Source organism: Xenopus laevis, chromosome 2L, assembly GCF_017654675.1.
Source record: "Xenopus laevis strain J_2021 chromosome 2L, Xenopus_laevis_v10.1, whole genome shotgun sequence".
Taxonomy (NCBI): domain Eukaryota; kingdom Metazoa; phylum Chordata; class Amphibia; order Anura; family Pipidae; genus Xenopus; species Xenopus laevis.
In genome coordinates, this window is record NC_054373.1 from 18,140,404 (window position 1) to 18,164,242 (window position 23,839).

The following is a 23,839-nucleotide window of genomic DNA, read 5'->3' on the forward strand; positions in this document are numbered from 1 at the left end:
TCTACTCCCATCTCGGCGATCCTGTACTATTTGTATGAGGCTGTAAAAGTTCTGAAACGGAAAAGGTTCTTTCACAAACTGTAGCAACAAAGTTGGAAGCACCAAAATGTCCAGAACCTCATTGTACAGTTTAGCTTTAGGGTTACCTCAGTGGAAACAGGTACCTAACCTAAACCATGGAAACCAGCCCCAGACCACTCTTCCTCCTCCACCAAACTTCACCAAACTTCACCATCTGAACTGATTCATTCTCCTGACATTTGACAAACCCTGACTTTGGGCTCGACTCCCAGACACCAGAGAATATTTCAATTTCTCAAGATCCGTAGTGCGGTAATGTTTACACCACTCCAGCTGACACTTGGCATAGGGAGGAAGAGTAACTGATCAGCCTTTGAAGTGTGTGGTGGGGGAGTTCCCATGTCACAGACCCTGGTCCCATGCCACAGACCCTGGTGAAGACCAACCAAAGCCCCTACAGTAATGTGCAATGTGCGTGGTGTCATTTTCTGCTCATGCACTAGCTCTTTGTCCTCAGCAGTTTCTTTGTGTCTGGTTAGGATGAACTAAATTCTGGATATGGACAAATCCAAGCCTTTTTTTTTTTTTTTTTTTTTGGCCAAATTAAATCCGAACCCTTAAAATCACATGATTAAGGCAATTGCAACATTTTTGCCCATTTTTCTCTGAGCATATGGCACATGTGTTGGTGGGCCTGGATACCCTTTCTTATTTAAGCAGGCATTTTCTTTGTGTTATAGGGGTAGCACTATAAGCCAGATGGTAAAATGCAGATGGAGGCTAGCTCCTAAGCACATACCCAGCTTCCAGTGTTGTAACTATTGTGGAAGCAGACCCTGCAGTTGCTGGGGGTCCAGAGCAGAAAGAACCATTGTCCCTTAGTCTAGGCATGTGGCACACTTTTTCAAGTCATCTGCAATAGCCACTCATGTATCTAGCTCCCTGGAACACTATAACCTTCATGGTACAACCAGTACAGTGTCAAAGCCCGATCATTTCGGGCGAGATGCGCGTCAGGCGCTTTTTTAAAATTGGATAGGCAGGGAGGTGCAAAAAGACCTTTGAATCCCTGGTTTAAATCCCTGTGGTGCAATCGGGAGGGGTGCAATGTGGGTGAAGGGGTGGTTTACTAATTGCACCGTCAAGGGATATCCTCAGACTATTGCGATAGTCGGTTTGAGTACTGGATAAATTGGTAGTAACCCATTTGGGCGGGGTCTTCTTATTCTTGCGAGTACAGTAACCCACCTTCAATCCACCTTCTTTCCATCTCCGTGATCTACCCTCATTTTAATGCCTTACCTGGACTTTCATTTTAGATCTATTTGTATAAGTTACGTTTAAATTATATTCACAGAGTTTTTGATTGTGGGATGGGGTGGTGCAACCATATGGGTCAGTTCTTTCTTTTTGTTCTCTTACCTGTGACTTCCAAATCAGACCCTGCACACCATCCACTGTCTCTCTAAGTGATGTTTGGTGCTCCCTAACCGATTCTGTTTGTACATTATAGTGTCAATCAGGTGAGGTCATAGGGCATGCTGATAAATATATAGTGCATAAAGTACCCCCACTTGTATAATATACTAAAACAAGAAGTTCCACGACCATATGTTTTATGGCCCTTCTGTATTATATAAATATACTCAATTATTCGAATATAAAACGGTTTTATTCTCGGCCTGAACTAAGAGAGCCATTCTTGGGAAGGGGGGAATGGAGAGAACATGTTCCTCATTATCTGTGCTTCCCCCCCACTGAATGGTTGGTGCCATTTCCGTAGTAACAGAGGTTAAAGGGAGTCGGACATGTAGAAAGCGATGTGCTAATTTTATAAGTGATTGTATGGAAAGCATAAAACACAGTAACCAAGCACATAAATATATATATATATAAAACTTATAATGGTAGTTATTCGGCAAATCTGCTATGATCAAGAATTGGGCTATGACAGCCATCCCAGCAGTCAAGCAGTATGAAAAAAACAAGTTTTCTCGATTAGTGTTTCATATTTTCTATGCAATCACTTGATTTCAGCACATCACTTTCTACGTTTCCAACTGCCTTTAACTCCGTTATTAACGAAATGGCAGCAACCATTCAGTGGTGGGGAAGCACAGATAATCAGGAACGTGCTCCCTCCACTCCCCCCATAGAATGGCTCTCTTAGTTCAGTCCGAGAATAAAGCAATTTCATATTCAATTAGATTAATTGAGTGTGTTTAGTAGGTCAGTGATGCAGTAAACCCTCCCATACAATCTAGTAAATCTCCCACCATAAATTACGTTTGCGCCATCCTAGATTTGTAGCTGTCCCCCGAGTGCTTTATTATATAATAACTGTATTTCACTTTAATGGCGTTGTTTTCTCCGGTACTTAGGAAGATGAGCGCAGTGTTCTGGAAAGCAAATGACAAAATGACTTACAGTATTTGACAAAAGTGTTTAACGTGCATATGAGACGAAAAGGGCTTCATATTTCCATGAGATGAGCTTTTAGTTGTAAATGCCATTTGTCTGAACCTGCTGCTGCCGGACTTCAGATGCCAGAGGAGATGCTGGGAATTGTAGTTCAGCAACAGGCAGGACACAAACATTTCAAAGTATTTGATCCGGCAAGTGCTTTTTGTACACTAATCTTCAAAGGCTGCTCAATTAGTCTTTGAAATAGAAAATGCATCCATTTAGTAAGAGCACTTTCCCTCCAGGATAGAGCTGGAATGGCAGGACCATACATGACCAGCAGGTGGCACTGTGCTATTACGATTAATCCATGTAACTTTCCCCCCACTGTTATCCTTTATTGGTATGGCAGTGACATTATACAGCAGTGTACTGTGTTCAGTAGTTCATTCCCTGCCATTGGGCCACTTATAGTCTTCATTCTTCTAACACACGCCTGGTCTGCTCTATTAGCAGCCACTTAACCTGTCTGTGAAGCCTCCTCCTTGCCCAAGTACTATTCAAGCCATATCCAAGCCATGATCACTGTACTACATTTGCCTGCATCAATGGCAGAGCAAATCTTTCAAGGGAGATAATATATATATATATGTTATTTTCTTGAACTAAATATATTGATATTTTGGTACAGGTATGGGACCTGTTATTCAGAATGCTTTCTGGATAACAGATCTTTCTGTAATTTGGATCTCCATACCTTAAATCAACTAGAAAATCATGTAAACATCAAATAAACCCAATAGGCTGGTTTTGCTTCCAACAAGGATTAATTATATCTTAGTTGGGATCAAGCACAAGCTACTGTTTTATTATTACAGAGAAAAAGGAAATCATTTTTAAAAATTTGGATTATTTAGGTAAAAAAGTTTATGGATACTATACCTGTATAATGCATTCTCTCTGGCACAGTGTTGCTGTATGGCAAATTGCAAAGCTAATGCTATTCATTATTTTGTTCCATACAGTGATCTCAGGAGCGTTCTGCTATGATGTAGTACTGGACAGTCAGCTGGATGACTGGCGCCCAACAGAGGTATAGTATTGTACGGTGTGGGAGTCAGTACATGAAATCATCCAGATATTCCCTCTGAAAAAGGGGTCGTTCACCTTCAAACAGCTAGTTGTTTTCAGATAGATCACCAGAAATGATGACTTTTTCCAATGACTTTCTATTTTCTATGTGTCACCGTTTTTCTAATATTGAAGTGTAAAGTGTCATCTTTCACCTTCTGAAGCAGCTCGGGGGGGGGGGGGGGGGGTCGCCGACCCTGTAAACTGTTCTAAATTGATACATTTAGTTGATACATTTCTTATCTTTGTGCCTGCTGAGCAGAATCCCTGGGTTTCATTACAGGCAGCTGTTAGAATTGATACAATAGTTGCTAATACTCCAGAGATGCTGCTGAGAAATGGATCAACTAAATGTTGCAAAATTGTAACAGTTTAACTGAATTACTGAGCTGTCAGATTCAAACGCCAGAGACAGGGACAAGGTAACTTTAAACTTAGCTTTTGGAAAAACAGTAAAAAAATAAATAATGGAAAGTAAATGAAAAAAGTCTTTATTTCTGGGATACAATCTAAAAACAACTAAAATTGAAAAAAGTGTTTTGAAGGTGAACGATCCCTTAAAGGGGTTGTACACCTTTAAATTAACTATTAGTGGCATATTTATCAAGGGTCGAATTTCAGACTGAAAAAACTTTGAAATTCAAATGAAGTCAAAGTTTTTCTTATTCGAATAGGTCCGTAATCGGCCGAATTCGGATCGAAGGAATAGTACATAACTTCAATTTTTCAAGTTCACCAATTAACTCCAAATAGGTTCTCGAAGGTCCCCCATAGGCTAAAATAGCAATTCGGCAGGTTTTAGATGGCGAATGGTTGAAGTTGAATTTTTAAAGAGACAGTACATGATATAATTAAATTTTCGATTTTTTTTAAATTCAAATCGAAAAGTACACAAAAAATAGCTCGTAATTTAAATTTCTTTCATTCGTAAAATTCACCTTGACCTTTGATAAATCTGCCCGCCCTTAGTACAGGGCCGGAACTAGGGGTAGGCAGAGTAGGCACGAGCCTAGGGCGCAAAGCTGAGGGTGCGCCAGGCACGTACCTGCTTTGTCGCATGCGCAGTCGAGTGCGCACAGAGCCGGCGCCTTGGCCCGTCAGGCTGCCTAGGGCGCCTGGCCGGGTTGGCCCGGCTCTGCCTTAGTATGAAATGTAGAGAGTGCAATTTGTTTCAGAATATCAATCGGATTTAATCGGATTTAATTTTTCATTATTTGTGGTTTTGAGTTATTTCGCTTTTTATTCAGCAGCTCTCCGGTTCGCAGTTTCTGCAATCTGGTTGCTAGTTGCCAAATTACCAAAGTGTTGCAATAGATGAGCCCCATTGTATATGGTAAATAAAGATGTTATATAGTCCTTCCCATTTTTCTCTTTGTATTCTCTGAAGGAGAATCTACGATCCCTAACTAAGGAAGCCCACAGCCTTATTCACAAGGACCTGCCGTTTGAGTCGATGGAAGTCGAAGAGAAAGTGGCCCGGGAAATATTTCAGCATAATGCGTAAGATTTAACTGTTTAAGCAACAATCATATGTTTTACACTTTAGTTGGCCGCAGGCACCAATAGGCAACTTTGTCCAGCTGTGCCAATAATATTCTCTCTTAGTGGGGCTCGTTTATTAACGCTGGGCAAATTTGCCTCAGGGCACTTACCTGCAGCAACCAATTGGCTTTTGATTAGCTTTTTAAAGCCAGTTGCAAGTAGAACAATGAATGCAGCAATTTAATTGATTGCCATGGGTTACTGCCCACGCCCAAATTTACCCAGTGTAGTATCAGACCTTGTTCTATCCCAATCTACTGGCAGATCCCCCTGACTCAACCTGCAGGCATATTCCTTAACATAAATCTGCATCAAATAGAATTCGTTATATATACATATTTTTAATAATAACGTATCCCTTATACAGTATGGGATCCCTTATCCAGAAACCTCCAAATTACGGAAAGGCTGTCTTCCATAGACTCCATTTTAATCAAAAATGAGAATTTGAAAAAAAAAATTATCTTTAATAAAAAAAACAGTAGCTCGTACTTGATCCCAACTAAGATATAATTAATCCTTATTGGAAGCAAAACCAGCCTATTGGGTTTATTTCATGTTTACATGTTTTATGAGCAGATTTAAGGTATGAAGATCCATGTTAGAGAAAGATCCATTATCCAGAAAACCCCAGGTCTCGAGCATTCTGGATTAAAGGTCCCATACTTGTATTAGCCTGGATACTATAAATTGATTCTAACAAGATTAACACACATGCTGTTACTGGCTTGCAAACCTAATCTTTCTGTCTCTAATGTTTATAGATTTAGAGTGTAAGCTCTATGGGGTAACGGACCTTTTTATTCTCTATTCACTTTTAATCTCTAATGTAACTCTAATGTGCTTTGTATTTATTAGTGTTATGATCCCTATTTGTTCTGTTATGGTTCAGCTGTACAGTGCTGCATACATAAGTAGCTCTATACAGGTATGGGATCCTTTATCCAGAAAGATCCGAATTACAAAAAGGGCATCTCCCATAGACTCTGTTTTATCTTTTTTCTCTGTAATAATAAAACAGTAGTTTGTACTTGATCCCAACTAAGATAGAATTAATCTTTATTGGAAGCAAAACCAGCCTATTGGGTTTATTTAATGTTTACATAATTTTCTGGTAGACTTAAGGTATAAAATTACGGAAATATCTGTTATCCAGAAAACCCCGGATTCCAAGCATTCTGGATAACAGATATTTCTGTATACAGTAGATATATATATTCCTTACTGGTCTTGATTTTAGTTTTTGGCCACTAGGAGGAGCTCTTTGCTATCTCAATTTTGAATGGAATCATTTTGGTTTTTAGTATGCGATCTTTTGAGATTCTCCCTATGAGATATGGGGAGGACTCGCTGACTCTTATCCTTTTATACTAATAGATTTCATGTGTTCTATTTCCATTATAGGTCTGGTTTCTGTGGCTCTGCCAGTGTTAAAGGAACAGTTCAGTGTAAAAATAAAAACTGGGTAAATAGATAGGCTGTGCAAAATAAAAAAAATGTTTCTAATATAGTTAGTTAGATAAAAATATAATGTATAAAGGCTGGAGTGACTGGATGTCTAACATAATACACAGAACACTACTTCCTGCTTTTCAGCTCTCTAACTCTGAGTTAGTCAATGACTTGAAGAGCCACATGGTACATAAATGCTGATCCTCAGCATTCAGCTCAGATTCAAAAGCAACAGTTATGACCCATGTGGCCAAATCCTCAAGTCAAGTGGTTACCAGACAGTAACCAATCAGTGGAAACCAAGAGCTGCAAAGCAGGAAGTAGTGTATTGGCTATTATGTTAGATATCCAGTCACTCCAGTCTTTTATTTTGGCTAAGTAACTATAATGAAAACATTTTTTATTTTGTACAGTCTATTTACTGAGTTGCAACTATGTAGATTAAGGGACAGTTGTGCAAAAAAAAAAAAAGCTTTAAAAGTACTTACAGACATCATCTTGACACTGATTGCCAAAAATGACGACATCCAATTACCAGGCCTGGATTTGTGGCAAAAATCTGGTGGTGGCATGCTGAGAATTTGAATCGCCTGCTCAGTCTCGGCAGTAGGGGTATAAGTGGTGGTGGGGGGGGGAGAACAGGTCGGTGTGGGGGAGAACAGGTCGGTGTGGGGGAGAACAGGTCGGTGTGGGGGAGAACAGGTCGGTGTGGGGGAGAACAGGTCAGTGTGGGGGAGAACAGGTCGGTGTGGGGGGAGGTAGGGGGTTGTGGGCAGTCTAGGGGTACTGCAGATTGAAATCCGGCCCTGCCAAACAATAAGGGTAAGGTCGCACTGTGAGATTCGGGGAGATTTAGTCGCCCGACGACTAATCGCCTCTTCTTTGGGGCGACTAATCTCCCCGAACTGCTTCCCTCTGTCTTCCACCTGCTAGATCTGACCTGTGGGCCCTGGCCACCAATTTTTTTCCCCCTATGTGGGGTCCTGGCCACCAATATTTTTTAATAAGGGGCCCTGACCACAAATGTTTTTTTCAATGGGGGGGGCCCTGACCACATGTGGGAACCATAGCAACCAATTTTTTAGTGTGTGATGGGGGTTGGACCTGTGGGGTGGGGCGGGCGGACCTGTGGGGTGGGGCTTGTGGTGGGCGCAGCCTAGGGGGTCCAGGAAATTTCTTCGTATGGGGCCCTGCGATTTCTGATGATGGCCCTGGTTGCTGTAGTCACTGACCCCATAGCCAGGTATAATTAAGAGTTTCCAGCGGGAGAGAGGCAGAATAGACAAATTGTCACTAGTCCCTAGTTGTCTGCATTTGATTTGCGGCCTCCCCTGTGCATGGTGCAGAGGCCTGACTACTTTTTGTATAAAATTGAAAAGGAAGGGAGTTGATTTTCTCATGAGCACTCCGGGAGCTTAACACAATATGTACCAAAAGAACCAAAGAGAATCGAACACAAAATGTATTTCTTTCCATATTAAATATTTATCTCTGTTCTGACTTTCCCCACAACCCCCTCTGATTTCTGTCTGCCTCAATTCAGCACAAGCCGTCGGACTGAAACTCTTGCGGCTCTTTAGCCGAGCGCCGGTGCAAATTTACCATGACAATCCTCTGCACGCTCCAACATACACATTTCAGCTCCTCTTACCCCCCTCCAAATATTCCCAGCTGCAGATGGTTTCTAATTTGTGTTATCAGCCATTTCTGAATGATTAGCCGTAATGGAAATATGCATGAATAGAACCAACCGATTTGCACCTAAACTACAAATTACTGCTAATGTTCTCACGATCTATAAGATTGGATTCTGCAAGGCTTCGGAATTAATCCTTAATCGGTTCCGGAGTTTGGGATATTGGAAACGGTTGTATTACTGCAACAAGTATATTTGCTATTTGGAAACATTAACTTGCTGCATGGGCGGAGACCAGAAAACTTCGGATTTTATTATGTACGGTAATGGGCAAGTTTTTCAGCTGAGCATTTGTTTAAAGGGGTACTTTAATTAAGATCTAACATCTCATAGACAGTAGTATTGTAAGACAATTTGCATTTAGTCTTTACTTTTTTTTTTTTTTAAATGTTGCACTTTCTAATTTTTTTTACTTATGCATGTAGGATTGATCGGCACTAAGCACAACTATAAGGAAGTGCAAACCCCTTTGTAGGCACATTTAAAGGGGTTCTTCACCTTTAAATTAACTTTTAGTATGATCTAAAGAGTAATGTTCTGAAAGGATTTGCAATTGGTTTTAATTTTTTATAATTTGTCATTTTTGAGTTATTTCGCTTTTTATTCCGCAGTGCTCCAGTTTGCCATTTTAGTGATCTGGATACTAGAGTCCAAATTCCCCTAGCAACCATGCATTTATTTGAATAAGAGACTGGAATATGAATAGGAGAGGCCTAAATAGAAGGATAAGTAATAAAAAATAGCAATCTCAATAGATTTGTAGCCTTACAGAGCTTTTTTTTTTTTATGGGGTCAGTGACCCCCATTTGAAAGCTGGAAAGAGTCAGAAGAAGAAGGCAAATAGTTCAAAAAAGAAAAAAATGAAGGCCACTGGAAAAGTTGCTTAGAATTAGCCATTGTATAACATACTAAAATGTAACTTAAAGGTGAATCACCTCAACTCCACCACAACATCATTTAGAACTGACCAGGGAAATGTCGAAAGGCTCGTCTCACAAATCTAATTTTCTAACTAAAGCAACATTCAGTTGGCAGATATAAACAGCAGGTAGCGCTGTTGTATCAAATGCTATATACAGGCATGGGACATGTTACCCAGAATGCTCAGGACCTGGGGTTTTCAGGATAATAAACTTTTACAAAATTTGGGTCTCCATACCTTATGTCTGCTAAAAAAAATCATGTAAACATTTTGCCTCCAATAAGGAATAATTATATCTTAGTTGGGATCAAGTACAAGCGACTGTTTTATTATTACAGAGAAAAAGGAAATCATTTTTAAAAAATTATAATTAACGGGATAAAGGATTCTATACCTGTGTAAAAAACAAACAAAAAAATAAAAAACGGCTAATTCTAGGTATGGGATCCATTATCCAGAAAACTCAGAATTATGGGAAGGCTGTCACCTATAGACTCCATTTTATCCAAATAATCCAACTTTTTAAAAATTATTTCCTTTTTTCCTTTATAATTAATCATTATTGGAAGCAAAACCAGCCTGTTGGGTTTATTTCATTTTTACATGATTTTCTAGAGGACTTAAGGAAAGTAGGGATGCACCGAATCCAATATTCGGATTCGGCCGAATCCTTCTGCCCAGCCGAACCGAATCCTAATTTTCATATGCAAATTGGGGGCTGGCAGGGAAAACACGTGACTTTTTGTCAGAAAACAAGGAAGTAAAAAATGTTTTCCCCTTCCCACACCTAATTTGCATATGCAAATTAGGGTTTGGATTCATTTCGGTATTCGTCCGAATCTTTTGCAAAGGACTCGGGGGTTTGGCCAAAATAGTGGATTCGGTGCATCCCTACTGGAAAGATACGTTATCTGGAAAACCCCAGGTCCCAAACATTCTGGATACCAGTCCTATACCTATTCATACCTATACTATGACTATACCTAGTCATAACTAGAAATAAATAATGTCAATTGTGAAAGTGCTTTCCAAAGTGCTCTGAGCATTTATTCACGTTCATTTGTGTCCTTTACCTGCTAACTGCAGGCCAGGGTTAAATAACCATAGCAACCAGCCAGCAGTTTGGAATTCAGAAAGGAAGAATAGTAAAGGGTGTAAAAAAAATCATAAATGAAGTAGCATTTATAATTCCAGGTTGGAATGGGGCAGAATAGAAGTTTAAGGTAGTTTAAAGGAGAACTAAAGCGTAACTAAAGAAGTAGTTAGAAATGTTGTACATTATGTTTTTGGCTTCTGTACCAGCCCAAGGCAACCACAAACCTTTAGCAGTAAAGATCTGTGTCTCCAAAGATGCCCCAGTAGCTCCCCATCTTCTTTTCTGCTGATTCACTGCACATGCTCTGTGCTGCTGTCACTTACTGAGCTTAGGGACCCACTCACAATATACAGTACACATAGAATTGAAATGTCACAATATAAGGCTGATTAGTAATTAATACAGACAATTACTACATGGCAGCACAGATACCAGTGCAATTAGCATCAGAATTTAATAATCAGCCCTGTAGCATCAGCTTATATTACAGACCAACCTCATTTTCTGCTGGATAATTAGTGACGAGCCCTAAGCTTAGCTTCTCAACAGCTGCTCAGAGCCCACTGAGCATGTGAGTGTCACAGACACTTTTCAAGATGGTGACCCCCTGTGACAAGTTTGAAGTCCTGGATCATTGCTGCTATTGACAAGCTGAAATTCAATGCCGGTGCAATAAGTTCAGTATATAAAATATGGCATTCTTAAGCCATGTTAATTTTTAGGGTTTAGTTCTCCTTTAAGGGTGTATTTCCTCCTTATGTGTATGTAGGGAGTGTAGTTTTGGTTTTTATTCTAGTGACAATGTGCTTTTTCCATGTAGTTACAAACTGATCCTTGTTGAAGAAAAAGCAGCGCAGAGCCCCCAGGGACTAGTGACGGTGCACAGGTCAGTATTTTTCCTTTATATCAGCGGCGTCTCTATGGTATCAGTGGAGAGCACACACGTTGCTATTAAAGCTACTGCCATGCTAATTCCTCTGGGGTTTTTACTGGAAAAAGCTTCAGTAATGGGGGATAACAGGGAAAATTGTCACACACAAGAGGAAGCCGCCTTTATTTGTACATTAACAGCAGATAAGTTAATTCCAAGCGGTGCGTTCTCCTTCTCTCTCAGCAATATGGTCCCGGAAAGGATTAATAAATCACAATACTAAGCCACTTATTTCTAAGTCTTTTTCTTCTTAGCCTTTTGTCAATATTAAAGGAAAACTATAGCCCCCAAACAATGTAGGTCTCTATAAAAATTAGGGTTGCACCGAATCCACTATCCTGGATTCGGCCGAAACTCCGAATCCTTCACGAAAGATTCGGCTGAATACCGAACTGAATCCTAATTTGCGTATGCAAATTAGGGATGGGAAAGGGAAAATATTTTTTACTTGTTTTGTGACAAAAAGCCATGAGATTTCCCTCCTCGTCCCTAATTTGCATATGCAAATTAGGATCCGGATTCCGTTTGGGCCGGGCAGAAGGATTCAGCCGAATCCTGCTGAAAAAAGGCAGAATCCTGAATTCGGTGCATCCCTTATAAAGAAAATAATGCATAAAACAGCTCATATGTAAAACCCTGCTTCATGTAAATAAGCCATTCATATACTTTTAATATAAGATTAATAATATACTTTTTTAGTAGTATGTGCCATTGGGTAATCATAAATAGAAAATTGCCATTTTAAAAAACAAGGGCCGTCTTCTGGGGTCGTAGGATTCATGGTGCACACAAACAAAACAAACATGTTAGGTCACATGAGCCAATTAACAGACAGAGTTGTGTCTTTTGCTTCAACACTTCTTCCTGTTACAGTTAGAGCTGCAGTATTTCTGGTCAGGTGATCTCTGAGGCAGCACACAGACCATCACAAAATGGTGGTTCAAGGCAAGAGATGTAAAAGGGCAATATTTACTTAAATATATATTCCAATTTGGTAAGATTCTTTATTATGAAACTTGATTTGATATAAACTATCTGTCGCTTAAGTATTTATTTTGGGGTTATAGTTTTCCTTTAGTTTTATTTATAAAAATCTGAACATATCGAAATCTTTTCTGAAATATACTCCAATCGTATCCCCAGGGGTTATATTCCCTTATTTATCAATACATTTTCCCGAAAAATTCCATTGCGGAGAAAAAACTCAAAACAAATTTGAAAATTGTATGAAAATTCAAATCGTACAAATTTTTAGGATTTTCCACCCTGAAAACCACAAAATCTACGGATTATTGCCTGAAACCCAGCGCAGATCAGGATATCTTCAGGACCTCTCCCATTGACTTACAGTATATACAACCTTGGCAGATCTGAGATGCCGGATTTAAACTTTTTCCATCCTTGGGGTTTAATAAATCCCGAAAAATTAAAGTTTTTTTTTTTTATTCACTAAAAATTTGGATTTTATAGTAAAAAAAAAAAAACTAGTATTTTTCGAGTTTTTGGCATTCAAACTTTAATAAATAATCCCCTAAATGTGCCGCCCAATCAGTTTTACATTTCTTACAATTCATAAGTTGTTTTTTTTTCTTGGAGAAAAGCAGCTGCCATACAGAAGGTGTAATCTCCAAGTCATACATTTTTGTAACCTTTGAGGAAAGTTCTGCGACCCAGTGTTTGAGTACAATCCTCTTTGTTTTTTAAAAATGTCAAGGCCAGCGCTGTTTTTCTAAGTATCCACTTTAACATTCCCAGCCACATAAAACTATTGTATAAATATCTATGTGACACATTCATGATGTTCTTTAGATTTGGTGATTTCGTGGACCTCACTGACGGACCTCACATTCCAAGAACAAGTTTCTGTCAGCAGTACGAGGTGACAGCAGGTCATTCCCTTCCAAATATTCCATCAGAACATGTGCGCAGATTCCAAGGACTGTCTTTGCCATGGCATTTAAAGGTAAGAAATATACCTGCTATCCCACAGTCACACTCTCTTCCCAGAGACTATTATCCCACTGTTACTATAGGCACCATCTCTCCCTACTATACCTGCTATCCCACAGTCACACTCCCTTCCCAGAGACTATTATTCCACTGTTACTATAGGCACCATCTCTCCCTACTATACCTGCTATCCCACAGTCACACTCCCTTCCCAGAGACTATTATCCCACTGTTACTATAGGCACCATCTCTCCCTACTATACCTGCTATCCCACAGTCACACTCCCTTCCCAGAGACTATTATCCACTGTTACTATAGGCACCATCTCTCCCTACTATACCTGCTATCCCACAGTCACACTCCCTTCCCAGAGACTATTATCCCACTGTTACTATAGGCACCATATCTCCCTACTATACCTGCTATCCCACAGTCACACTCCCTTCCCAGAGACTATTATCCACTGTTACTATAGACACCATCTCTCCCTACTATACCTGCTATCCCACAGTCACACTCCCTTCCCAGAGACTATTATCCCACTGTTACTATAGGCACCATCTCTCCCTACTATACCTGCTATCCCACAGTCACACTCCCTTCCCAGAGACTATTATCCCACTGTTACTATAGACACCATCTCTCCCTACTATACCTGCTATCCCACAGTCACACTCCCTTCCCAGAGACTATTATCCACTGTTACTAAATGCACCATCTCTCCCTACTATACCTGCTATCCCACAGTCACACTCCCTTCCCAGAGACTATTATCCACTGTTACTATAGGCACCATCTCTCCCTACTATACCTGCTATCCCACAGTCACACTCCCTTCCCAGAGACTATTATCCACTGTTACTATAGGCACCATCTCTCCCTACTATACCTGCTATCCCACAGTCACACTCCCTTCCCAGAGACTATTATCCACTGTTACTATAGGCACCATCTCTCCCTACTATACCTGCTATCCCACAGTCACACTCCCTTCCCAGAGACTATTATCCACTGTTACTATAGACACCATCTCTCCCTACTATACCTGCTATCCCACAGTCACACTCCCTTCCCAGAGACTATTATCCACTGTTACTATAGGCACCATCTCTACCTACTATACCTGCTATCCCACAGTCACACTCCCTTCCCAGAGACTATTATCCACTGTTACTATAGGCACCATCTCTCCCTACTATACCTGCTATCCCACAGTCACACTCCCTTCCCAGAGACTATTATCCACTGTTACTATAGGCACCATCTCTCCCTACTATACCTGCTATCCCACAGCCACACTCCCTTCCCAGAGACTATTATCCCACTGCTACTAAAGGCATCTCTCCCTACAATACTGTCACTACTATACATGCTATCCCATATTCCCTTCCCAAATGCAACCATTAATAGTTTGTTGTACCATTTAATTGGCACCAACTATTGTTCCTCATAGTTGCAGTAAATGAGTTGCTCAGGACTATTCCCCATGGTCGGTCCCACCTCCCATAACAGCTGCTCTGATAATTGGTATCATCAATGTCCTCTATTGTATTTTGTCTGCAAGCACCACAAAGTTGGTGGCAGAAAGAGGTGCATGTCCCTCTATGTAACAGTAAATGAAATAACAGTCATTAATAGAAGAAAGAGAAAGCCCTGCTATATATTTACATGGCTAACTGAATTGAGCGACAGACATTTAAAACCTTCATCGAACAGTTTAATACCCAGTTGGTTGCATTGATTTTTGTTTGGCACCTTCAAGTGGTGCTCGTTAATATGAACAAAGTGGGGTTCCTGCAAATATCGGTTATCTGCTTTGTGCACCGTCCGGTGTAATTACAAAGGCCCATTGTTTACATACACTCGAGATATATAAAAAGTGCTGTTTTCTACTCCGCTGCCACCAGATGCTTTTATATAGGATTATACAATTACTGAATTATTCAATTCTGTGTTTCTTTGCCTCTACGCTGGAATCCAGCAAACTAACGTTTTGTCTTTTTGCAACAGAGAATTGCACTGTGACATTGTGTTAACCCCCAAATAGAACATGTATTTAACTGTGTGTTGTGCATGATTAAACATTCACTGGGGTAGTAAATACATTGGCATCTTGGTTAGGGCACTGCCTGATGCACCGGTGCAGCTTCCTATAGCCCGAGTTCCTTTTAATAGGATCTAAACCAAACTTTTCTCTTAGGTTCTGTATATCTGTGAATAGAGTTCTATTCTTCTATCCAGAACTGTTTCACTTAACTTGCTTTGACTTTACTTATACCAATAATGTGGCTTCTCGGGATGGTGCCTAATTGTCATGCATTACTGTGGCAAGTGAAACACGACTCCTTTTTAACTATAAAATGTTTTGTGCAGGCTCATCACACTGTCTGGAACAGGTTGCGGAAAAGATCACAGAAACTGGTAAGATGATCTATGTCAGGGTTGTTCAACTGACTGATCGGGATCTACCAGTAAACCTTTAGCTGGTGACTAAATCACCCGCCTGTTTCATTCTTTTCATTCAGATATTTATGTTAAGGCTACATAAGAAATAGTTGTTTTAAAAATATAGTAATATACATTCTCTGATAAATCAATATGATATTTAATATTTTCCATGGAACACAATGCTAACAGTGATATTATGGATGTAGATCATAATGGGACAACATCACTATGGGGCAAATTCACTAACCAACGGAAATTAGCCAGCGCCGGCTATGCTCACATCGCAACACTTCGCCTGGCGTAGATTCGCCAGGACAACGCTAATTCACTAAAATCCGAAGTTGCGTCCAGGGCGCTGAACTCTGGCGAAGTTGCGCTAGTGTTACTACGCCAAGCGAAGTTGCGCTAGCGTTACTACGCCAAGCGAAGTTGCGCTAGCGTTACTGCGCCAAGCCAAGCAAAGTTGCGCTAGCGTTACTGCGCCAAGCCAAGCGAAGTTGCGCTAGCGTTACTGCGCCAAGCCAAGCGAAGTTGCGCTAGCGTTACTGCGCCAAGCCAAGCGAAGTTGCACTAGCATTGGCTAATTTGCATACGGTGGGAAGTTAAAGTTGAATGGACATATGTTGCAGCAAATAAATTACATTACACAAGCCCAGGGAACCTTAATAAAATAAAATAAAGTTGTTATATTGCCCTAAACATGAGCCCAGTGTATATTTTATGAGCCATATGGTAGGAAATATATGGGGGAGGCCAGGAACCCAAAAAATATTTTACGGAATTTTGCAGCCTGTCACCCTGATAGACACCAGCATTTTTTTGGGACTTTTTGAAGAAGCCCTATAAATTCCATTGCACTTCGCCTGGTCTGAGCTGGTGAAGGCAAGTCTGGCAGAACAGGTAACGCTGAGTAAAAGGCGCATCTTAGTACATTTGTGTAGTTACGACCATTCGTCAGAGCGAAGTAGAGCTAGAGTCTATCTCCTTCGCTAGCGATGTTACGCCTGCGCCCGTTAGTAAATCGGTGAAGTCCCGAAATGACATCACGCTTGTGAATTTTCGCGAACGTTAGTCACTTCACCCTTTAGTGAATTTCCCCCTAAAAGTAGACCTAACATTACTAAAGTATGGGAACTTCTGATCTATGTTATTTCTTATACATAGGATGTAAGTGTGTCATATATACTCATATCTGCACAGTGTGCTTTTTCAAACAGTCTTTCTAGGGTTTTATAGCTGCACTGACTGTTGGGCTGTAAAGCTTATATCGGAGGTCCACAACCTTTTTTTTTTTTTTTTCCCCCTTCCTCACACATTCAAATGTAAAAATGTTTGGGGAGCAACACAAGCATGAAAAAGTTCCTAGAGGTGCCAAGTAAGTGCTGTGACTCGCTATTGGTAGCCCCTTTATGGACTGGCAACCAACAAGAGCCTCTGTTTGGCAGTACACATGGTTTTTATGCAACTAAAACTTGCCTCCAAACCTGGAATTCAAAAATAAGCACCTGCTTTGAGACCACTGGGAGCAACATCCAAGGGGTTGAGGGGAACATGTTGCTCATGAGCCTCTGGTTGGGGTTCACCGGGTTATAAGGTCCAGAGCCTGCAACGTCACAATATGGGATAGAATCACCTGCAGCACCCTCTCTCCAGCCTGCACCCATGACATCAGTATTATTTGCCAACTTTAGTTGTAAATCCATAAATGTGGTTGCTGGTAGTTTGCTTTTATTTAGTATTGGATGCACAAGCAGCACATATACCTGTACATTAGTTACTCTAGTCACATATATTTTTAGGAACTCGAGCAATGGATAAATTCAGTAGGCAGATTGCACTTACAAAGATGGCCAAGGGGCTATTATATTCAAACATACAATAGTTTCCATAAGTGGTGCATAAGTTATATGTCCAAGCAGAACATACAGTAGGTACATAAATGGTGCCTCCTTTAGGAATCCAAGCAGCCGATAGGTTTGGAAGGGTAGCTACAAAATGGCTCATGCTGTACATTAGGTACATACAATCTTACATGTGGCTGAAAGTTCTTGTAATACTTGAAGGAACAGTAACACCAAGATAGAAGGCTTAAACATCAAAGGCCATTCCTCTCTCTCTCTGTGGGCATTATCAAGAAGCCGTAGGTGATTTTTCAGAGCACCATGTTTGTGCTAGTCACACGCAGGGACCAGCTGGAATTCCTCAACTTTTATATGTCTTGAAATAACTTCAAACTCCTTCTGTAGAACTTTGGTTCTCTTTAGTGCAAGGCATGGTTTGGGGGGAAAAGGTGCAGAGGGGAGAAGAGGAGAAGTGCAATAATTTTATATATTTTTATTAGTCCATCAGAGAACCAGTCCTGGAATGAGGAAACGCAAAGATAAAAGTCATAAATAAATTCTAACAATTGAGCATAATGAGCTGTGAACTTTCTCTTCTGATGTCTCAGCTTTGCAGCTCCTAAAATAATCTCCAAGCAAACGTGACGATTACATTTGCACAAATATAGGACGTACCCATAACGTCTGGATTTCCATATAACTAACAATATGCACTAAATCTAGTATAAGAAATTCTAAAACAACTGGACTTGCTGAGTAATCATTGAAGACGTTTCACTGCTCATCCGGGGCAGCTTCTAACTGCAATGTGCAGGTCGGCCTGAAACCAGTGGTTGGAGCGGGTTGGTCCGAAATGGATGGGTGGGCAGGTTCAGGCTGACCTATTATGTGGTAGAGTTTTGCATTGGGTTGAGTACCCACGGAATATCAGCAAGGTGGTAGGGTTTGGGCAGAAATATCGGAATAGGCTCCGGTGTGACGTGGCTTCCAGTTCACAGTGACACCACTTCCGGCATGGTGGGTGCCTGGTCGGTGGTAAGAGAGTTATTTGAAGGCTGGGTCTGGTAGTGGGTCTAAGTGGGGGAGCTTAGTGGATGGCGGGTCCAGGTCAGGTATGGGTCTGCCCAACTGGACTAAGACAGGATGTCACCACACAGATCCCACCCTCTTCAGTAACGTGTTTACTAATGCCCCGTATACTAGTGATGTGCAGGTTGACCCGAAACCCGGGGTGACCTGTGGGCTGACTACCAGTTGGGTGGGTTTGGGTTGAAATTTGGTGTGGGTCAGACTGAGAAAGTACAAGCCTCTGCTGCTCCCAAAGATTCTGTGTCTTGGAGTCGCACGCACAGAATACAGAGTCAGATGATAAGGGTATGGGTTGGGTGGGGTTTCTTCAATGGCAAAAGTTTGTGGGTTAGGGTCAGGTGCTAGTTAAGGTTTTTTCTGACTTGCATATCACTACTGTAAGGTCAAAGGGTGTGGGTCAGGATTGGGTATCAATAGTGCTGTGAAAGGTTTAGCTGGGTGGGTTAGGGTAGGCACAGGTTAAACAATTCCAATCCACAACTCACTACTATAAACCCTTCATTCATGAGCTGAATTTTATTCTCTCAGCCTTATAAAGTCACAACAAAATGGTCATGGGCACCCCATAGTGTTACATAATGTGGGTGCTTAGTGGAGTCCAAAAGGCCATAGTGCTCCCATATGTGGCATGGCTGTGGACAAGTTTATATCTGGTTTTTTTGGTCTCATATTGAAGGAATCATATTTTTTATGGCTTATATCACTATGAAAGCCATCTCTCTAAAGGACTGGCTGGGGGCTAGGGCATGTGTTGTCACAGACAGATTGTTCCAAATTCTGAATAAGAAGCTCGGCAGCAGTTTGAATATAAAATATTTAATGGCTAGAATTATATAGGAAGAAAATGCATCTATATTGCAAAAAAATACATCTAAATTATAAATGTTGTAAACCGAGCAGGGCAGTAATTTGGATATAAAATATTCAGCGTGTAGAATTATGCAGAAAAATAGCTCCACACTTTAAATAGAGCCGGATAAACACTGGAGAAGAACAGCCTTGCCCGAAAGTGAGACTTCCCCTTTAAGTCATTTAGAAGCCTTTCTTTTATAGCTTTTTACATAATTACATTTTAAATATGCAGGGGAAAGTATCCAGGGGAAAAAACGCTTCATTCCGTTTGTGTGATAATTGGCGCTGTGAATTGAGCAGAAATGAAGGCGCCTAGACGGGAGCAAATTCTTGTTGAATTGACATATCTATCAGACCCTTGTGAGTTATTCAACTCCGGGTGCAGTTTTTGGCAGGGAGCTGGAGCGCACGCTTCACGGCAGCAGCGTAATTAGATATTTGTCATTTTTACTTGTTAAAGTATGTTTTTTTTTTTACTCGTAGGTCACGGAAGAACAACATCAGGAGGCAGAACAACAACAACCAAGTCCTGCATAAATTCTCTTATGTTTTTGTATGAATGTTAATAAAACAATTAAATATTGGGAGGCATGTTTTTCTTTTCAGTAATACTATTGCTATTATAGTGTTATTAACCCATCCACCTTATATACTATAGATTTTCTGCTTGAGGATTTAAACTGATCACATGTTCAATTTGTTGGCCTTGAGCTGCAGAGCTTAAAGCCTGGGATGCTTATGCCCCAGACCTTCTACATCTGTGGTGCCTAGACTTTCAGAGATGGGATGGTGGCCCACAGTCATTCGTAGTCCACTTTAAATATTTATTTGTTTGGTTATCTTATGGATCATGGCCCTGATGATCTAGGGGGGAGGATGCTTGCTAATTAGGTTTCTACCCCTGTCCCTACTGGTGGCACAATCCTTTGTAGAACCCATGGGTTGAAGACTTGCCTGTCCCCTTATGGCTGTAAAGGGACCATCCCTTGCTTTGTGGAGAAGGAGGGTCTGAAAAGCTTTGCCCCTGCAGGCCTTCTGGATGGGAGGGATTGAGGACAAAATGGGCTCTCCCTTGGCTTATGGTGAAGTTCCTGAAGGCCCTTGCTCCTACAGGCCTTCTGGCTAGGGGGTTGAAGACCAAAGAGCCCTCCATTTGGCTTAAGATTATTATTAACATGTATTTATATAGCGCCAACATATTGCGTAGCACTGTATTGATCGAATTCCTGAAGAACCTTGCCTCTGCAGGCTGCCTGGCTGATGGTTTAGGGTTTTTTTTAATTTCAGGACTCTTTATTATTATTAACATGTATTTTTAGAGCGCCAACATATTGCGCAGCGCTGTAAAATGAATGTGTGTACAAAGAAATCACATGAATAACAATCGTAGAAAATACAGAGTTACTTGCATAACAACCAGTACCGGTACAAAAGGTGAGGAAGGCCCTATTTAAAAGAGCTTACAATCTAAAGGGGAAAGGAATGAGAAACAATGTGGGGTAGTGGCTAAAATAAGAAGGTGAGGGATGTGGGTTTGTTTTTTTTTTTTTGTTGTTTTTTACTCGTAGGTCATGGAAGAACAACATCAGGAGGCAGAACAACAAAGTCCTGCATAAATCTCTTATGTTTTTGTATGAATGTACAAAATGTGAGGAAGGACCTATGCAAAAGAGCTTACAATCTAAAGGGTAAAGGAATGAGACACAAGGTGGGGTAGTGGCTAAAATCAAAAATAAGCAGGTGAGGGATATGGTATTGCATTTGGTAGCTAAACAGTGAGGTTGGGCTTCTCTAAGTGTGTTTAAGAGATGTTTTGAAAGCAGAAAGGTTGGGAGAAAGTCAGACTGGGAGGGAATTCCAGAGGAGGGGTGCATTGAGTGTTTGGATTGCACCATAAAGCACTTTTTTTGTGCACTTGGGTGACTTGCAGCTCAAGCTTTAAAAATAATGGCCCCTGAGCCCCCACTAATGTTTGGGGGTGTTAAAAAAGGCCCCTAGCAACAAGATTTAACAAGGACAGCTTCCCTTACCACTTCTTGTGCTTTAATCACTCAGCCAGTGAGTAGATCAGTTTAGTCTGTGTGGTTCAGTGATTCTGTGACCTTTTCCTATGGTTCCCTGGCCAGTAGACTTTTTCCCAAATCTGTTGGCCCAAGTATGAACAATCCAAACCCCCTTGTTGTGTCTACTTTGCATGGTGGTTTATAAGAAAGATAAAGGCAATATAGAACATATTGATGGCGTCTTCTAAAGGCTTAGATCGGACTTATCCAACTGGTACATTGGCCAGATACTGTCCTCAAGTACATTTTAATGGCTCTCTAGTCTAGCCAAGGGCTCCATAGACTTTTTTATCTTTGACATTATTTAATATAATCTGGCCTGCGAGCAATAGGGTATTTTGAATTTGGTCTGGTAGATTTGCAATGAATGGGTTTTTTTTTCTTTTGCCCCGATTTACTGGAGGCATGTGAAAAACAAAAATCCTATTGGTTGCTATGAGTTACTAGACTGGGCACCTGATATTATAACCTTATTATAAGCTAAGGAGCCAAACAAGTTTGGGACATCTGCTCAATCATTAACTTCTGTCTTAGGCTCAAGGCCTCAGAATCAAACTTTATTAGAAGGTGGAGGGCACACAAGGGCCACAACAAATAATTCCAAGAAAACCCCTTTATAAAGGGTCATCCCTGTAGCCTTGAGACCCGTGCAATGGCACGTTGTTTGCTGCACCCTCTAGTACTGCCTGTATTTATTATCAATCCATAGATGGAAACCTGTGGCTAGGGATGCGTGAATTTGACCCATTTTGCTTTGGCAAAAATTCACCGCAGACAAAAATTTGCCGAAACGCAAGTCTATGGGCGACATTTTTTCCCCCTTCTATTGGAGTCTATGGGTTATATTTATCAAAGAATGAAGTTAATAGTGAAGTTCTGCCACTAGAGTGAAATTCCGCCACTCTCCATTCATTTCTATGGGATTTTTATAGGCGTATTTATCAAAGGGTGAACTTTCACTTCACCCACTGATAAATACGCATTTCAAAATCCCATAGAAATGAATGGAGAGTGGCGGAATTTCACTCTAGTGGCGGAACTTCACTCTTTGATAAATTTACCCCTAAGGGCGTCATTCCGCAGCAAAACTCAGCGAAAAGATTTGCTCATCCCTACCCGTGGCCTTTATAGCTGTTCTGTGGCAGCTGTTGAAATTACTCAAAAAGCAAGAATTTGAGATTTCCAAATTGTCTCCTTAGTCTGAACTCCATGCCAGCGGTTTGTAGCAGCGACGAGCTCCAGGCCAGAGACAATTCTATTTACTACCTGTTATAAAGTGAAGTTGCTCGTTTTTTTTTTTTGTTTTTTTTTACTGCTTGAAGGAAAAGAAAGGTAAATGGTGCCGTGTAAGCCATCAAATCCATACACTTTACAGCCTGTTCTCCCAATGAGCCAGAACACCTTCGGAAGTTTTACTGGAATGTTACAGCAAATTGCTATGTTTAAACACAGCAGCATTTTCTTTCTTGGCTAATGACACGTACAACTGGTCCATCACTCCGGCCGCAGCAATTGTTGGGTCGGGGGTGTTATTTTCTCTCTGTGCCTCAGCCGTCTGTTCAGCGTGACCCTCCGCTTTTAATGGAAACCGTTTTGCCATAAACTGTAGCCACTTATTGTCATTTTATGTGTCGCTGGCTGTCCCAGACCCACACCTGCATTTATGTTTGGCAGCCATTGCTTTGTGTGTAATTATTTCCCCTCAGATACAGGTCTTTGGCTTAATCGGATGTTAACTAGCATGCCTCTGTAATTCAGTGAAAGGTACTGTACTTACAACACAAATATGGATAATACAGAGGAACTTAATATATATTGTAAGGGATTAGGGAGCTGGGATCAGTTTTCTGGGGATAGGGGTTAAATAACCCACGGCACAATCACAATTTATGAGAGTCTCTTTTAGGCAGTTTATTTTCACTTGCAGCCAAATAAACCAAAGAAACAGTTCAAAATAAAAGCCTTGCCACTTAATGGGCTTCTAACTAATACAGGTAAGTTTTTCTAACTACTCAGGAAGAGGCCTACCTCCTGTCTCCCCAATAAAGCAGAGAACATTCAGGAATATACGAAATCCCAACTGGAACTCAACACTCTGGCTTGAGCTGCCCTTTTTAATTATCCACCTGAGATGCCTTAGGACAACCCAAAACACCAAGACTGGACTAGCAGTCCCGGGACCACTCTGTTAGGAACCTGGGGCATAAATAAGCTCCGTCCTGGACTTTCCCAGGTATCCTAGGGGTGATCTCAACAATATGGAGATATTTAAACACTATTTATCCCACCGGAATGTAAGAAATGTACAAGAATCACGAGGAATTTCATTGATGATGTGTCCCTCTATGAAATTCAATTCTTGCACCTGTACATAATCAAAACTCCTGCCATTGGGGACCAT

The 23,839-nt window shown here is 40.9% G+C and overlaps 1 protein-coding gene across 1 annotated transcript in view; it reads left to right on the forward strand.

Moving 5' to 3' along the window:
* Positions 1–19,959, forward strand: part of mrpl39.L (mitochondrial ribosomal protein L39 L homeolog) — a 57,517-nt gene extending 37,558 nt beyond the window's left edge. Inside the window, exons 5-10 of the mRNA XM_018245967.2 lie at positions 3,450–3,517; positions 4,943–5,055; positions 11,084–11,149; positions 13,004–13,157; positions 15,519–15,566; positions 19,859–19,959. Of these exons, the coding sequence (XP_018101456.1) occupies positions 3,450–3,517; positions 4,943–5,055; positions 11,084–11,149; positions 13,004–13,157; positions 15,519–15,566; positions 19,859–19,912 (503 nt within the window). The 3' untranslated portion in view covers positions 19,913–19,959. The remainder of the gene's footprint in view (positions 1–3,449; positions 3,518–4,942; positions 5,056–11,083; positions 11,150–13,003; positions 13,158–15,518; positions 15,567–19,858) is intronic.
* Positions 19,960–23,839: the final 3,880 nt, after the last annotated feature.